We start from the raw sequence: 19083 nt of genomic DNA, 5'->3' as shown, positions 1-19083 counted from the left end.
ACCTGCCCCCCGGTAACCATAACCGGGTGCATAGTTGCTCCGGGGCCTGTACCACCAGTCTTGCTTCCTTTAGTCTGTTGCTTCCGAGGAGCCTGCTGTTTCCTAGGAGTCTTACCGGCACTCAATGAAACCCCACTCCCCGCCCCTGTTGTAGCCTTCTTTCCTCCTTTCCCACTCTGGGCACCCTTATTACCAGTGTTCCGTGCCCCACCCATACCTCCTCACCCCTTACCGTGCAAACAAATTGCTTCTCTAGTCCCCCAACACACACCTCTCACCCCGCCGCTGTAAACCACACAATCACTGCTCCCTAGGACCTGCCCCCACTCAGGAAACACCAGCCACAGCAGAAGTCCTAGCACACCAAGCCCGGTTTTTTTTTTTTTTTTTTTTTTTTTTTTACACTGAAACTACTTGCCTAATTCCTCTACAGTCCCCAACAACTCCCCCCCCCTCCCAAACAGACAGCTCTTGACTCACCAACGCCGTCTCACCGGCAAACTAAATACTTAAGTTGACCCTTCGAAGAATAATGTAACTCCCGCCGTCTCAAACCACGAACTCCGACGACGCCACACAGAATCTGACGCTCCTCCCTCCTATCTCACTCGCGGTACACCGCTGCCCGTTTTTTTTTTTTTTTTTTTTTGAAATTACTGCAAGCCACACGCTGCAAAGACCCGAACGGCAAGCTTAGATAAATGGGACCGCGAAAGCGAGGACTTACCCGACGGGGCCCGACAGACCACGAAGAGCCAATTACACTCTCCTCACCGAAACTGCCGCTACCAACCGCACTCCTCGACAAGTAAGGGCCAAAACGTAAGGAAAAAACCCCCCAAGTAAATAAATGTCCCCCCCCCCAAACCTCCCAAAACCTAAATATAATTAATTAAACAAACTCAAATCCCTATACTCTCCCCTTTTCTCTGTTGACTCTATAACTTTGGCCGCCAATTTCTTTCTCTCTTCACCTAGGGAAACTCCACCCCTTTCTTTCTTTCCCCCAATCCCCTCACTCCTATTACCCTCCAATCAAAACGATCCCTTGTTGCTATCCCTTTGACTCCTATACCTTTTACCCATCCTAAATAACAAAAACCCCTTTACTAATCTACATTGCAGGCTTTGATGTCGCCCACTGTTAGTGGCCACCCAGTTTAACTGCGTGGCCTTTTTTACTTACAAAATCATCCTGCTGACCTTCAAAATAAAACTCTCTCACCAGCCTTCATATCTTGATAAGCTTCTCATTCCTCAATGCTCTTCACATACCCTGAGGTCAACAGATCAAAAACTCTTGCTAATTCCTTCCATAAAAGATTTCTTTTACACCCGGAAAATAAATTTTGCAGTAGTCGCCCCAATACTGTGGAATGCTCTGCCACAGAAATTCCGAGATGAACAACATCTAGATAAATTCAAGATAAGCCTGAAGACTTTTTTATTTCGTGACGCCTTCACTTGTATTTAGAGTTCTTTTCTTTCCTTTTTCTTTCTTTTTTCCTTCCTTCTTATCTCTCTCCTTCTCTTTTCTGTTCCTCTCTTATTCAACCAACCGCAACCGCTTTAAAAAAGCGACCCCACCCAATATGTTTTACCCCACTCCCACTTTCTCCTTCTCTTCTCAAAATATGTAACTTTTCCCCTCCTTTTCCCTTTTTCCTTCACTTTCAAGTTTGTCTAGTTAATGTCTTTGATGTTCACTCTCATCATTTTTAAATATCTAATATTGTTTTCCCCCTTTTTAAAATTTTATTGTTAACCGGCCAGATACTTGTTGATGGTCGGTATATTAAAAAGTTAATAAACTTGAAACTTGAAACTTGGTCTTACATCAGTGATCTTCAGTGGAGTGTTCATTGTCCATTCCCACTTCCTTTTGTACTGTTTTATACCCGTGGGTTCTCTGTCCTGTTGGACTTTTTGGTGTTTAGTTAAACTGGTTTGATCACATAATATGATTAAATATCAAATACTGTATGTATATGATTATTTACTCATTGAACAGAAAACTTTCAGTATTAAATCTTAGCTGCTGCCTATACATTCAGTAGCACTTTTTGCATACATAACAAGTCTAACGTAAACATAGAAATGGCCCATCTAGGCTGCCAATCTGCAGTAACCATTATCTCTTTCTCGTTCTATGAGATCCCATGTGCTTATCCCAGACTTTCTTGACATCAGACACTGTCTCTGTTTCTACCACCTCTTCTGGGAGACTGTTCCAAGCATCTACCACCCTTTCTGTAAAAAAGTATTTCCTTAGATTACTCCTGAGTCTATCACCTTCGTGTGTCTATCTATCTTCTCGTCGGTCTTCACAAGCGAGGACACATCGAATGTACCAGAACCCGAAGAGATCATAAGTGGAGATCAGGAAGAAAAACTGGTGCATATAGAGATAACCTGACACTGGTAAAGGAACCAATTAAGCTACTTTAAATGCTTTTAACCTAGAGTAGTGCTCAGACTCCAAAGATGGATTGTAAGAACTCAATATGGGGACAAGCCCCTGTAGAGATTCTTATGGTATCTATCATTGCACCATTTTGTGGTTAAAGGTAGTTTAAAGTATTGTTAAAGCCTTGTTCATGATTGAATTAGTCCATAAAGAAGCATAATGTCCAATAGTAAATAAACTTCAAATTGATAATCTCAAAAATAGACTTAGCTTGAAAAATATCAACAGCAAGTGTTCAGCTGGGTCCTGACGCGTTTCGCCGCTATGGCTTCCTCAGAGAACCCGCTAAATAGCTGGAAAAGTTCAATGCTGTGAATATCCTAAACATACAAAACACAGTGCATGAGGTTATAAAGCTGAAAATCCAAGTAAATAATCAATACCTATAAAACACTCACAGCACTACCGGCTGAGTACCTGATTCAAAAAGTAGTTTTTTCTGTTTCCTGTGATGTAAGTGCTCAGCTGAGCACCCCATATTTATACTGTGGAAGATGTGTCAATCACCTAGTGGAGAAACGCCCACCACTCCACTTCTTTGTTAAGGCCAGCAGGAGAAACCGTCTGCCAGTGATAAATCCACTTTTGCTCATGCTTCCACAACCAAGCTTTATCATTTCCCCCTCTGATGTTATGAGCCACTTCCAAAACAACAAATTGTAAGTCCTGTAGCTGATGTGGTGTAGCGTGCCAGTGCTGAACAAGAGGGGCATTCATATCTCCCCTTCTGATTTTACTCAAATGTTCAATGATACGTGTCTTGATATTTCTGGTGGTGTGTCCAATGTAAAGTAATTTGCATGGGCAGAGGATCATATAGACAACCCCCTGCGTGTCACAATCTGTGTACTGACGTAAATAATGCTTCTTAGATAAACTGGGATGTTGAATATAAGCAGTTTCCAGTGCATGATCACAGACGGTGCAATGCCCGCATTTAAAATGACCTGTAACTTGCGTCAATGTACTCTCCGATTTACTCACAAAGTGGGAGGTAGAAATACACTCACGAAGATTTCTGCCTCTGGAATAGGCAAAAAGAGGGGGTTGTAAAAGACTTTGATGTACCTGGAGAATGTGCCAATGAGTGTTAATGATTTTTTTAATGGCAAACGCTTTATATGAATAAGGGAGTGTACATACCATCCGATCCTCAGGTTGATTAGGAGATTGCTGTAACAGATAAGAACGATGGGCATACAAGGCCCTCTTGTAAGCTTTCTTGATGGTGCTGTAAGGATATCCACGATCCTTGAATCTCTGCCACATATCTCCAGACCGGATTTTATATTCTTCCTTACTACTGCACAGGCGCCTGAGTCTTAAAAACTGACCCACAGGTAAATTATCCCTCAAGTGACGAGGATGGTAACTCTCGTAGTGAAGTAAGGTATTTCTATCAGTTTCTTTGCGGTGTATGGTGGTTTCAAACATGCCATTGTGAAAGGTGATATCAATGTCCAAAAAAGCTATGTTGGTATACGAAATACATGAAGAGAATTGCAAATGTGGGTTACAGGTATTAAGCCACTGTAAAAACTGATGAAAAACCTCTAAAGTGTTTGTCCATATCAAAAAAACATCATCAATATAACGTTTCCATACATAGATGTCCGATACATAAGAGGACGTATAGACAAAGGTTTCTTCAAAATCAGATACGTATAGACATGCTAAAGACGGGGCCATGGTGGCCCCCATGGCCGTGTCCTGAATTTGCAAAAAGAAATCAGTATCAAACAAAAAATAATTCTTCTGGAAGTGGCTCATAACATCAGAGGGGGAAATGATAAAGCTTGGTTGTGGAAGCATGAGCAAAAGTGGATTTATCACTGGCAGACGGTTTCTCCTGCTGGCCTTAACAAAGAAGTGGAGTGGTGGGCGTTTCTCCACTAGGTGATTGACACATCTTCCACAGTATAAATATGGGGTGCTCAGCTGAGCACTTACATCACAGGAAACAGAAAAAACTACTTTTTGAATCAGGTACTCAGCCGGTAGTGCTGTGAGTGTTTTATAGGTATTGATTATTTACTTGGATTTTCAGCTTTATAACCTCATGCACTGTGTTTTGTATGTTTAGGATATTCACAGCATTGAACTTTTCCAGCTATTTAGCGGGTTCTCTGAGGAAGCCATAGCGGCGAAACGCGTCAGGACCCAGCTGAACACTTGCTGTTGATATTTTTCAAGCTAAGTCTATTTTTGAGATTATCAATTTGAAGTTTATTTACTATTGGACATTATGCTTCTTTATGGACTAATTCAATCATGAACAAGGCTTTAACAATACTTTAAACTACCTTTAACCACAAAATGGTGCAATGATAGATACCATAAGAATCTCTACAGGGGCTTGTCCCCATATTGAGTTCTTACAATCCATCTTTGGAGTCTGAGCACTACTCTAGGTTAAAAGCATTTAAAGTAGCTTAATTGGTTCCTTTACCAGTGTCAGGATATCATTGACCTTTAGGAACTTCCTTCTTATATCTCCCCAGTCGTTTATATTGTGCATATAGAGATAAGCCATGAGGAGGTCCTCAAACAGATAGACAGACTAAAAAGCGACAAATCTCCGGGCCCGGATGGAATCCACCCAAGGGTTCTAAAAGAGCTAAGGAACGAAATAGCGGAAACTCTCCGACAAATTTGCAACTTGTCCTTGAAAACTGGGGAGATCCCGGAGAACTGGAAAATAGCAAATATCACACCTATCTTTAAAAAGGGATTGAGGGGTGACCCGGGGAACTACAGGCCAGTAAGCCTGACATCAGTCCCAGGCAAGATGATGGAGGCACTAATAAAGGACACCATCTGCGAACACATAGAAAAAAATGGACAACTAAAAGTGAGCCAGCATGGCTTTTGCAAGGGAAGATCGTGCCAAACAAACCTACTACACTTCTTTGAAGGGAATAAACAGCCAGATGGACAAAGGAGAACCCATAGACATCATCTATCTCCACTTCCAAAAGGCCTTTGACACGGTGCCCCGTGAGCGGCTTCTTAGGAAGCTGTGGAGCCACGGGGTGGAAGGGGACGTACATAGATGGATTAAACACTGGTTGGCAGACAGAAAGCAACGGGTCGGAGTGAAGGGCCACTACTCAGACTAGTGGAAGGTCACGAGCGGTGTTCCCCAGGGGTCGGTGCTCGGACTGCTGCTGTTCAATGTATTCATAAACGACCTAGAAGCAGGGACGAAGTGTGAAGTTATAAAATTTGCGGATGACACCAAACTCTGCAGCAGGGTTAGAACCACAGAAGAATGTGAAGACCTACAAAGGGACCTAAACAAACTGGAGGAGTGGGCAAGCAAATGGCAAATGCGCTTTAATATAGAGAAATGCAAGGTCATGCATTTAGGGAAAAAAAACCCGATGTTCAGCTACAAAATGGGGGGGTCAGTGCTAGGGGATAGTAATCTTGAAAAAGACTTGGGTGTGCTGGTAGATACTACAATGAAACCAACGGCACAATGTGCAGCGGCCTCCAAGAAAGCAAACAGAATGTTGGGTATTATTAAGAAGGGCATTACAACCAGGAAGAAGGAAGTCATCATGCCGCTGTATCGTGCGATGGTTCGTCCGCATCTGGAGTACTGTGTCCAGTATTGGTCACCGTACCTCAAGAAGGACATGGCGATACTTGAAAGGGTCCAGAGAAGAGAAACCTTTCATACACAGACAGGTTGGGAAGGCTGGGGCTCTTCTCCCTTGAAAAGAGGAGACTCAGAGGAGACATGATAGAGACTTTCAAGATCATGAAGGGCATAGAGAGGGTGGAAAGGGACAGATTCTTCAGATTATTGGGAACCACAAGCACCAGGGGGCACTCAGAGAAGCTGAAAGGGGACAATTTTAGAACCAATGCTAGGAAGTTCTTCTTTACACAGAGGGTGGTGGACACTTGGAATGCGCTTCCGGAGGTTGTGATAGGACAGAGTACACTACGGGGGTTCAAGGAAGGATTGGATAAATTCCTGAACGATAGGGGGATTGAAGGATACAGATAGAGGTAGAGATAGGTTTTAGACAGAGTATGGATAGAAGGATAAAAGGGATTAGAGAAGGATCACATTACAGGTCATGGGCCTGAAGGTCCGCCGCGGGTGCAGATTGCTGGGCATGATGGACCTTGTGTCTGACCCAGTGGAGGCAACTTCTTATGTTCTTATGTTCTTACCTCTTAACTTCATCCTATGCCCTCTCTTTCCAGAGCTTCCTTTCAAATGAAAGAGACTCGACTTATGCACATTTACGCTATGTAGATATTTAAATGTCTTTATCATATCTCCCATCTTCTGCCTTTCCTCCAAAGTATATAATAATAATAATAATAACTTTATTCTTATATACCGCCAACAATCTTGCAACTTCTATATACAGTATATAGTATATATATACAGTATAACCACCTCTTTTACTAAGGTGCACTAACTGGCTAGCGTGCACTAATCGAATTAGCGCACGCTAAACACTATCGTGTCCATAGACGAAAATGCACGCATTAGCGTTTAGCGCACGCTAAATCGATTAGCGCGTGCTAATAGGTTAGCGCACCTTAGTAAAAGAGGGCCTAAGTCTGTCCCCATATGCCTTCTTAAAGATAATTAATAAGTCCCAAAAAATAAATATATATTCTTGGTCTTACATAGTAAAGTAAGTTTAAAAAAAAAAACTCTGAGTGAATTTATAATGTGACAGGGAAGTTCTCTGTATTGATTCTTATTTTATTATTCAGAATGGGGAAAAAAGCCAAATGTAACGATTTCCATTTCTGTTGCAGAAATTGGTGTGCTTATGTACACACCAGACTCTTACCCACCGTGGCAATTGAGAATGTGGCAAGTGGGTCTGAAATAGGGCCTTGTGCATGGACTACTGGTGCTTGTTCAGTAAGGTATGTAGCAAAACAACCACTTCTAATGGTATCTAATTGTGCTCTTTTCCTTTTTTTTTTGTAAATCTTTATTAGTTTTTCAGTTATTAACAGTGCAATACAGTGAATTTAAACATAAACAAATCAAACAAAAGCACTTTAAATATACAAATAATTCAACAAACATTTTCAAACCCCCCTTAACTAATGAAAATAAAGATGTGCATATAAATTCAAATTATTGCCATGAAGCACTGATAATTTAGTTCCCAATATCGGTGGTAATTGGTTTGTTACTCAACTTGTGCATGCAAATTGGACATGCACTCATTTGCATGCACAATGTTGAGCGCGCTATATAGAATCTGAAGGATAGTGCACAACTGCAAGGGGGATGTACATGGGGCGGAGCATGGGCAGATCACATAGGCATATATCCTGGGATGCACCGGGGAGGGGCCTATGGTACTGATGGGCCCAGGCACTTATGGCCCCTCCTATGCTAGGGTGTCTAGGCATCTGGGCCAATCAGAGACTTAGGCCCCTTCCTGGTGCATCCCAGGATGCACTGGGTAGGGAAGGCCTGCCCCCCGCCTTTTTGCCTTGTTTGCCTAGAATCACTCTGGCCTACAGTCATGTTGGCCTGTTCGGTTTCTGAAGAAGGGGCTATTGCCCTAAAACCCTGCTGAGTCGAGCCATGTTGAAAGAGGACTGCACCTTAACTTTGGTCTTTGATCCAAAAAAAAGCTGGACTCTCCATGCTACTATTTGACTACAGCACCTTTATTCAGCTAAGTAACTGGAGGGACAAGTGACTAATTTTTTAATTCTCTGTTAGGTCAATGGGTTAGATATTTGGGGCATTGCAAGACAGTGAACTTTCTGTTTTCCTCTTTTATATATATTTATTTATTGCATACTGTTTGCACTTGACTTGCACTTTAAAGCACCCAGGAGCACCCAGATGATGGTGTGCGGCTGGCAGTGAATGGTAATCTCGGCTCAGTATTTGCTGGCTTTGCTATTCTAAGCACCAGAGCTGCTCTTTGAATCGCTCTTTAAAGCTTTCAAACTCACGCTGAGGGTGCTCCTTATCTTAAAAATTTAGATTTGAGGTTTATATATTTTTGGTAGAGTCTAGGGAGTTAACTTTCCTGCAAAATGGTAGTTAAGGAGGCAAAACTTCGAGTGGAAGAAATTCTGGCAAAAAACATTAAAAAGGGGGACAAATCCTTCTTCAGGTATATTAGTGACAGAAAAAGGAACATAGGCGGGATAGTACGCCTTAGAAGACCGGACGGAAGTTACATGGAAGCAGATTCCGATAAAGCCGAACTACTGAATGAATACTTCTGCTCAGTCTTCACCTGTGAGGCACCGGGACACGGTCCGCAGTTGAAGGCAACACAAAGCACAGAAGACCCGTTTCAGAATTTTGAGTTCACACCAGGTGAAGTTTACAGTGAACTGGCAAGACTCAAGGTGAACAAAGCCATGGGACCAGACAATTTGCACCCAAGAGTGCTCAGAGAATTGAGCGATGTCCTGGCGAAACCGTTGGCTGAGCTATTCAATCTCTCCCTAAGTAAGGGGAAAGTTCCCCTGGACTGGAAATTAGCTAATGTCGTTCCTCTGCATAAAAAGGGTTGCAGGGCAGAGGCTGCGAATTATAGACCGGTGAGTCTCACATCAATAGTGTGCAAACTCATGGAAACACTAATTAAAAGCAAATTGGACACGATCTTCAATGAAGGGAATCTTCGGGATCCCAGTCAGCATGGATTCACCAAGGGTAGGTCCTGCCAATCCAATCTCATCAGCTTCTTTGACTGGGTAAGAAGAAAGTTGAACTTGGGAGAGTCTTTGGACGTCGTGTACCTGGACTTCAGTAAAGCTTTTGACAGTGTCCCACACCGCAGGCTGCTAAGCAAGATGGAATCGATGGGGTTAGGAGAGACACTAACTGCATGGGTCAATGATTGGCTGAGTGGCAGACTTCAGAGGGTGGTGGTTAATGGTACCCTCTCTAAAACATCGGAGGTGACCAGTGGAGTGCTGCAGGGTCCACTCCTTTTCAACATATTCATAGGGGATCTGACTCAAGGGCTTCAAGGTAAAATAACACTATTCGCCGATGACGCCAAACTATGTAATATAGTAAGTGAATGCAGTTTACAGAATTATGTAGCGCAGGACCTGCTTACATTGGAAAGTTGGTCCTCAACCTGGCAGCTAGGCTTCAATGCTAAGAAATGTAAGGTCATGCACCTCGGAAGCGGAAATCCATGCAGGACGTACTTCTTGAACGGAAAAACTTTAACTAGGACTTCAGCAGAATGAGATTTAGGAGTAATCATCAGTGCAGACATGAAAACTGCCAATCAAGTGGAGAAGGCTTCATCTAAGGCAAGGCAGATATTGGGTTGTATCAATAGAAGTTTCGTCAGCCGAAAGCCTGAAGTCATAATGCAGTCATAGTACAGGGCCATGGTGAGACCTCATCTGGAGTACTGTGTGCAATTCTGGAGGCCACATTACAGTAAAGATGTGCGCAGAATTGAATCGGTTCAACGGACGGCCACCAGGATGATCTCGGGGCTCAAGGGTCTCTCGTACAAAGAGAGACTGAACAAATTGCAGCTCTACACTCTTGAGGAATGTAGGGAGAGGGGAGATATGATCGAAACATTTAAGTACCTCACGGGACGTGTCGAAGTGGAAGATGATATTTTCTTTCTCAAGGGAGCCTCGGCCACAAGAGGGCACCCGCTCAAACTCAGGGGCGGAAAATTTCATGGCGACACCAGAAAGTATTTCTTCACAGAGAGAGTGGTTGATCATTGGAACAAGCTTCCAGTGCAGGTGATCGAGGCAGACAGCGTGCCAGACTTTAATAATAAATGGGATACCCATGTGGGATCCCTACGAGGGTCAAGATAAGGAAATTGGGTCATTAGGGCATAGACAGGGGGTGGGTAAGCAGAGTGGGCAGACTTGATGGGCTATAGCCCTTTTCTGCCGTCATCTTCTATGTTTCTAATGTCCTAGAACACGTTCAACTTATATTTTGGTGTCTTTTAAGGATACATGTGTTAGAGACATGATTTTATATGGTGCCCCATGTATATGTGACATGTATATGAGATATGTAGATGGTGCCCCAACCCCAATGAATGCATCGATACATAACTCCAGACACCGTTTGCTAGCTTTTTCATTTGAGGTTTTAAGATTCATGTACATGCTCAAGTGTTAATTTCATTGTTAACTCTAAACACAAAGAAAGAGATGGTAGATACTTCCTTAACACTTGTACCAGATATCAGGGTGCCTTTCCATAAATCACCTGATGTATAACTGTCAAGATTTTATACTAGGTATGAAATATGACACCAGCCAGTGCAGCTGTTTCAATACTGGGGAGATATGTTGAAAACAGGAAGTTCTGGTGATCATCCTAGCAGCTTTATTCTGTACCACTTGCACAGCATGTACTTTGGATTTAGCCATGCCTAATGTGACCATTTATTTTTTTCATCAAAAGGGGAAATCTATTAATTGTCAACCCCGCCCCTTTAGTGCCTGATTTCCCCCCCTGCGATTCAACACCCCCCCACGCGGATTCAAAACCCCTGCGCCTCTCGTCTGTGTACCGCCGCTGCCTGCCAATCTACCTCCCTGCTGCGCCGATTCAAACCTGGGCTGCCCCCGCTGCTTCTTGCCTTCTTCCCGACATCAATTTTGACGTCGGAGAGGAAGTTCGGGCCAGCCAGGCAGCATGTTATCGTATGGATGCACTAGCAGTTAGCGCATGCTAAACGTGCGCTAAAACTTTTAGCGCACCTTAGTAAAAGAGGGCCTAAGTTTTCCCCATATCTAGACTTTCACCATATCTAGACTTCACCAGAGCACATCCATAGTAGACAACAAAAGGGTTTCAACCCCATGACCTTTTCTAAATCCATACTGGTGCTTATCCAACCAATTATTCTTCTCAACAAATACTTCTCACTTGTCCAATACCACTCGTTCTCTAATTTATGATATTACTACTGGCATTACTGAGATAGGCCTATAATTATTTAAGACCTCTGGGTCCAAACTCTGTTTTTTTAAAAAATAAAGGTTTCACAGTAGCAATCTTGCAACAATCAGGTACAGTACCAGTTTGTAGTGATTTATTAACAATTTTAGTTAAAATTGAGGCCCCTTCTTCTACTACAGATTTCACTAACGCTGACGAACAAGGATCCGATAAAAACCTCATTGATGTCAGTCTTTTCACTACTGTCTTTACTTTCTCTTCTGTTACCTCCTCAAACATTGACCATCCTTCTAACTCACTTCTTTCATCTTCTTTCAATTCACAAACTACATTTTTATCCCTATCATCAGTTAACTTATTGATCTTTTCAACCAAATATCTTGCATATTCGTTAGGGTCAACATGCTCTATCTCTGATCCTTCATAACCTTTTACTAGAAAATGTACTGTATGAGATAACTCTTTTGAATTATGTTGAACTGCTTTAAGCTTATTTCTATAAAACTTATTCCTTTCCTTCCATAATGCAAATATTGAGTCTTATTAATCAAATGGTCAAATAAATAAATATGGACACTTTTTACAAAGCCACAGTAGCGATGCTGTCACAGTAAATGCGCCAAAGCCCAAAGGAATTTAATAGACTGCAGTGTGTTTACCGCAGCAGTATCGCTACTGCGACTTTGTATAAGGGGTCCTATATAAACATACCAACAAAAATTCAAGCATGGTGAATTATTAATCCAGTCTGCAACTTTCCAGTCAGGTGAGGAGAAGGTGTCATGGAGCTAGCATCGTATTGGAGAGCATAAAACTCCTAGCAAAAAAAAACTCCTAGCAAAAAAAATTGGCCCATGTAAAACCAACAAAAAAAAGCAAAGGAGCATGAGTCTGACACAATGTTGTTCAGTCGATGTAAAGTTTAAATCAAATCAAGACTCATTTTAGCCAATGTAAAGTTTAATCTAATCAAGCCTTGACACGGAGCCATGTTTCAGTGGTCACCCACCTGCATCAGGAGTCACAAATTCTAATATAAAGTAGTATATTTCTACATCTCGATGGACACGAATTTGGACTTGGAAGATGAAATGTACAGCGTCAGCATCTATGAGACAAACATAGTTTTTTCTGTTACATAGATCATTTTGGACCCCTGTTAGGTTACACAAGTTAGACAGTTCTAAATCTGAGAAGGTTATCATGCTGCTGTACAGGGCCATGGTGCGTCCTCACCTGGAGTACTGCATCCAGCACTGGTCGCCGTACATGAAGAAGGACAAGGTACTACTTGAAAGGGTCCAGAGAAGAGCGACTAAGATGGTTAAGGGGCTGAAGGAGTTGCCGTACAGTAAAAGATTAGAGAAACTGGGCCTTTTCTCCCTCAAACAGAGGAGATTGAGAGGGGACATGATTGAAACATTCAAGGTACTGAAGGGAATAGACTTAGTAGATAAGGACAGGTTGTTTACTCTCTCCAAGGTAGGGAGAACGAGAGGGCACTCTCTAAAATTGAAAGGGGATAGACTCCGTACGAATGTAAGGAAGTTCTTCTTCTCCCAGAGAGTGGTAGAAAACTAGAATGCTTTTCCTGAGTCTATTATAGGGGAAAACACTCTCCAGGGATTCAAGACAATGTTAGACAAGTTCCTGCTGAACCGGAACGTACGCAGGTAAGGCTAGTTTCAGTTAGGGTGCTGGTCTTTGACCAGAGGGCCGCCGCGTGAGCGGACTGCTGGGCACGATGGACCACTGGTCTGACCCAGCAGCAGCAATGCTTATTTTCTTATTGGGACACTAGATCATCTGTTGTTCTATTGTTCTTTGATACTCAACTTCTGGAAGTCAATATGGGGACAGATTAATCTCATACTGGAATCAACAATTCCATTGACATATGAGATAGATATATGTGGAACATTGCTGCATATTAAGCCCCCCCATGGACCGCTACAAATGCAGGCTTTTCCTAATTATGACAGGGATAGCCATGCGAATGGTAAGTCGCAATTGGAAAAATTGCGACTGCCTTAATTTTCCTTTTTGGTGGGCAAGTTTATGTTTAGGCTACAGATATGAAAAGATGAATGCTGATATGTTGGGGCATAGCAAGTTATTTAAATTGGTTTGGGGCCCATTGACATCCTTTGTTAATTCATTATAGTTGTCTTTTGTTTTAATTTTTGTTTATTTTTATACACATCCAGGACAGGGTGGGTGGGTGGGGATATTTTTTGGTTTATACTTTGATTAAATATGTTGGATGGGAGGAGAGGGATATTTTTCTTCTGCATTATTATTGATTGAATATAAGTGCTTATTTTGAGTATTAATGTCTGTATAATTCCTGGCACTTTATATAAGTTTTGAAAAATTAATAAAAATTTTAACCCCCCCCCAACAAATTCTAATATCATGTAAATATTAAATGATTCAAATAAAAACAGGGAAACCAATTTGAAAATCTCTCACTGTGCTTCACAACGAAGCATCCTGCAACAGCAAACACCAGAGTCTCACAAATCAAACATTCTCATACAGAAAATAAAATGTGTAAGAAAATATCACCTGGCTATACCAGTTACCTACAAGTGCACAAAAATCATTTTTTTCAATTCCCCAATATCTGTATTATTGTCTTAGATTCTTGTTCTAGTTTAGACTTTCAGAAAGCAATCATGAGCAGTTGCATGTAGGAAACAGCTCATTAGTTTGTTAAACTTTTTATCCCAATAGCCCGACACTCATAACAAAGGAGACAGGGAAGCTAAATATCAGTGGATCTTCCACTCAGATCGAAACATTTGACATAAAAACCTTGCCACCACTTATGAAGGTAAGAACATCAGCCGTGTTGTTATACTGCCATCTACTGGCTAATTATAGGACCATGTTTCTGCACATCTGCACTGAAGCAGTTTGCAAGAGACACACTTCCCAAAGTTTTAAATAGTTACATTTATTGCTGTGTCTTTTCACTATGTTAGGACCATCCTGCATATAATGCTTTGTATAGAAAATGGTTCAAAAATACTTTCAGGTATATCCAATATCATCACTATCATCAGCTTTATTATTCCACCAATATCTCTAATGCTTTAGCTTGTCAAGAATGAAGAAATATTAAGCTCTGCACCATGGAATTTTTAATTCTCCTATCCTTTCTCTATTAGGCCAATACTTATTTAGCACCCTAAACCAGGGTTCTTTACAACATATGCAATAAGTCCCCTCTAAATGGGTGCCTGAGGCTAAGGGAGAGAAACTGATTTTATTAGCTAAGAAACATGATGGCAGATACAGACCAAATGGCCCATCCAGTCGGCCCATCCGCAACAGCCACTATCTCCTCTTCTCCCTAAGATATTCCATGTGCCTGTCCCATGTTTACTTGAATTCAGACACAGTCCTTGTCTCAACCACCTCTACCGGGAGACTATTTCATGCATCTACTCCTGAGCCTATCATCTCTTAACCTCATTCTATGTCCTCTCATTCTGGAGACTCCTTTCAACTGAAAGAGACTCACCTCATGTGTATTTATGCCACATAGGTATTTAAATGTCTCTCAAGAAAAAATGCTTAATAACAAAATTCACACAACAAAATAATAAGCAATGTTATTAGCCAAGTGGTGGAGATACCCACTGAAATACATTTACTAATAGTGGAGAAAAAAGCCTCAACTGCATTCAGTATCAGATGGCAACCCAGCAACCTTTCACAGTTTGCCTCTTTAGGGGATCAAAAGGAAAATGCTGTTTTCAAAAGACAGTGCTTCACTCTACAGAAAAAACCAAAAAAACTCTGTGGAGTGATGATGTTCCTATATGGACTTTATTTGAAAGTGTCAAAGTTCCAAAGGTACACTGAAATCATCCACATAAAATAATTCCATCCACATAAAAATAATTCCATCCACCTAAGAGCCTTAAAGGACCTAGTCCGCTAGGAATACAGGACCCAACACGGTCCGCGTTTTGACAAAAAGTCTTCAGTGTCTCACTTCCGGCTCACCACACAATTGTTTCCCACGTACTCACCTTTATAATAATAATAATAATAATAACTTTATTCTTATATACCGCCAACAATCTTGCGACTTCTAGGCGGTTTACAATAAAGAGAAGTGGTTTACAATAAAGAGAAACTGTAAATACAATAAAGATAAACTGTACATACAGCGAATTAAAGGGTATAGCATTGTACATCTGGTAATTCCAACATTGATAATATTAACAATAGTTTGTGGGCTGCAAGACCAGGAAGTGCCATGCTGCTAACACAAATTTAGAAATATTCCATGAATTGAATGGAGTGTTCATGGTTAGTGATTAGGGTTGGGGTTTACAATTTACAGGATCGGGTATGTGGTGGTATTATGAAGGGGGCTGATGTTCTGGTTCGTTACCTAGGTATTTCAAGAACAGGTAGGTTTTTAGGTGTTTCCTAAATTCGCCATAGTTGTTTGTGTGTGCAATTAGTTTTTCTAAGTCTTTACCCCATGTGGCTGCCTGGTACGATAGCAGTTGTTGATGGTATCTCTTATATTTACACCCTCTAGCCGGAGGGGAGACAAATTTCAGGTGTGTTTTTCTTTCATGTCTGTTGGTTGGGAATGAGAAGAGGTCTGTAATATATTTAGGGGCTAGACCGTTTAATACCTTGAAGCAGAGACATCCTAGCTTGAACTTCGTGCGTGCCTTCATCGGCAGCCAATGTAGGAGTCTGTAGGAAGGGGTTATGTGGTCGGACTTCTTCAACCCGAAAATCATCCTGACTGCTGCGTTTTGTATCAGTTGTAGTCTTTGCATATGCTTCTGGGGGATTGTCAGATGGGTGATGTTGCAATAATCTAGGTGGCTTAGTATTAGGGATTGTACTAGAATTCTGAAGGCTGAAGTGTGGAAGTACGCCTTGATGGACCTAAGTTTCCAGAGAGTGAAAAACCCTCTTTTGATTAGGGAGTCTATATGGTCTTTCATGGTTAGTCCTTGGTCTAGTGTTACTCCTAGAATCTTCATCGTTGGTTGAATAGGGTAGTTAAGATTGTTGATGTGTAGTGATTTTGTCGTGTTATGTATGTGTGGCGAGGCTATAAAGAATTTAGTTTTCTCTGAATTGAGCTTTAGTTTGAAATCTGTGGTCCATTGTTCCATCATGTTTAGCGCTTCAGTTGCTGTGGGGTGACTTCGGATGGCGAGGTAGTAAACGGGATAATGATTGTGAAGTCGTCTGCATAACTAAATACTTTTACGCCTCGCTGTGTCAGCTGTGTACCCAGTGAAGCTATGTAGACGTTGAAGAGGAGTGGGGATAGTGGGGACCCCTGTGGTACGCCTGATGGGTTTCTCCATATTTTGGAGAGGTTACAATTGAAGCGCACTTGATAGGTGCGGGTCGTAAGGAATCCTCGAAACCAGTCCAGCACCTCGCCTCCGATGCCGATTGCGTCTAAGTATTGTAGTAATATTTTGTGATCCACCAAGTCGAAGGCCGAGCTCATGTCAAATTGCATGACTAAAGCTTTGTGGCCCTTGCTGAATAAGTTGCGTATATAATCTAGGATCGCTGCAATCACCGTCTCCGTACTAAACAGCGGTCTGAAGCCTGACTGGGTTTCATGTAGCAGCGAGAACTGATCTAGGTAGCTCATCAATTGGGTTTGTACCAAACCTTCCATTATTTTTACAAAAAATGGGATGGATGCTACTGGTCTATAGTTAGTTGCTGATGTTAGGGGTAGTTTGCGGTTTTTTGGAATTGGGGTGATTATGATGTGACCATTTTTTGATAGGAATTTTCCGTTTTTGAAATTATTAGACATGTGAGTCCATAGTGTTATTTTAAAGTCTAAAGGGGCTGCTTTCATTATGTTGGGAGGACAGGGGTCTAGGATGCAGTTTGATTTAGTGTATTTGTTATAGAGTTTTATGAAGTTATTCCATTCTAGGTCCTGAAAGGAGTTCCAAAACATGTCAACTGTTGTTTCATTTTCATGTATGTTGGCTATCTGCTGTTCATCTGTGTTGTTTGTTGGGCAGTTGTTCCTTAGGTTCACAATTTTTGAGTCGAAGTGTTGTGCTAGATCGTCTGCTGTTGGAAGTTTTTTTGTCGTGCGAGGATTGACTGTGGCGTGTGGTGTCGAATAAATTTTTTACTAGATTGAACAATTCATGAGTGTTAGTTCCTTTTGGACTTGTATTGGATATGTGTATTATGGATGAGTAAAATGTTTTCCTTTTTTCTTTTATCAGTTGTTTGTATTCCTTTATGTTTGATCTCCAATTGTTCCTGTCAGATTTATTGTCTGATTTGTTCCAGATCCTTTCTAGTCGTCGTATTGATTGTTTCATTTTTAGTAATTCGGAGTCGAACCAGTTATTATATTTATTTGAGCGGTTTGTTCTATTTCGTTTAGGAGCTATTTTGTCTAAGATAGATGTGCTTGTTTTTGACCACTGTTCCCAGAATTCACCCTCATCGTTTGTTTCCTCGAGCGCTTCGTAGTGGGCCCAGTATTCCTCTGGGCTAATGTGGCCCCTTGTGAGATGTTCTTTTCTTATCTTTGGGTGAGTTTTTTCTTTTGGTTGGTTCCAGATTAAATTGAAGTAATGGGTGAAATGGTCGGACCAGATGTCGTGGTTCCAGATGCCATTCGATATGGAAATAGCGGGGTTTAGGATTTCTTTAGAGGACATAGTTACCAAATCTAGCTGGTGACCTTTTTCATGGGTTTGTGTGGATGAAGGGAGAATGAAGTTGAGTGAGGATAGGAAGTTTTTAAACTCTTTTGCGTCAGGATTGTCCTCATTCTCTAAGTGTAGATTTACGTCTCCCGCTATAATATTGTAAGTCGGAGTGATTGAGTTATGTAGGATGAATTCATAGAGGTCTTCTCTGGCCTTTGACCAGCATTTTGGCGGTACATAAAATAGAATACAGGAGAGGTATTCTTCTAGGTCTTTGTTGCTAATTTTGCATGCTAGTGTTTCCAGTTGGTTGTTTATCTTGGAGTCTACTAATTTAAGTTCGAGTTCTTCCTTGAGAATGATTGCTAGTCCTCCCCCTCTACGGTCTTCACGATTTAACATGAGGATTTTGTAGTTATCTGGTATTAGGTCATTTAGTATTGGATCCTCTTCGGACAGTAACCATGTTTCCGTTAGCAAGAGGCAGGCTAGCTTCTTGCATTCGATCCAGTCTTTGATTAAGAAAGCTTTGTTCCTTACTGATCTAGTGTTGAGGTAGGCGCAGGGGATGGAGGTAGTTGTGATAGGTGTGGTGGGTGTATTGCATTTGATGAGTTTTATCTCTCTTGGCCTTTTTTTGAAGGTACGGCGGGGTCTATTATTACTTGTGATTATTTTGATATGATTTACTCTTTCTTCCTGTTGGTTAATTAGGTGCCTAATGGGTGTGTCAGGTTCGTGAGCAGCGTGAGGCTTTGGATAGAGTGATATAACATTTTTAACGTTATTACATAGCAAATATATCAGTAGGATTGATAGGAGCTTCATGTTTGCTGGTTGTTGAAGTCCTACTGGTATTGATTTTTTGTTGGTTATCTGTCCAAGTAGGTTTTCCGTCTTTGTCAATAATACATTTGCAAAAGATTGCGAATATATTATGGTAGGACTGTGTAGGGTTTGAGTGGTGTGGTTTTTTCCCGTGCTGGGAGGGGGGA

General features: G+C 41.5%; 1 protein-coding gene across 2 annotated transcripts in view; it reads left to right on the top strand.

Annotated features, from left to right (window-relative positions):
* Nucleotides 1-19083, top strand: part of MMRN1 (multimerin 1) — a 90939-nt gene that overhangs the window by 27935 nt on the left and 43921 nt on the right. The window contains exon 2 of one of the 2 annotated variants that reach the window (XM_033958880.1): nucleotides 7259-7372. In XM_033958880.1, the coding sequence (XP_033814771.1) occupies nucleotides 7259-7372 (114 nt within the window). Of the gene's footprint in view, nucleotides 1-7258; nucleotides 7373-14139; nucleotides 14233-19083 lie in introns of those variants that run through there. The other variant, XM_033958889.1, reaches the window with a different exon arrangement.

The sequence above is a fragment of the Geotrypetes seraphini genome, chromosome 1, assembly GCF_902459505.1.
Source record: "Geotrypetes seraphini chromosome 1, aGeoSer1.1, whole genome shotgun sequence".
Taxonomy (NCBI): domain Eukaryota; kingdom Metazoa; phylum Chordata; class Amphibia; order Gymnophiona; family Dermophiidae; genus Geotrypetes; species Geotrypetes seraphini.
Note: the sequence above shows the minus strand (reverse complement) of the source record. Positions and strands in the feature narration are given on the sequence as shown.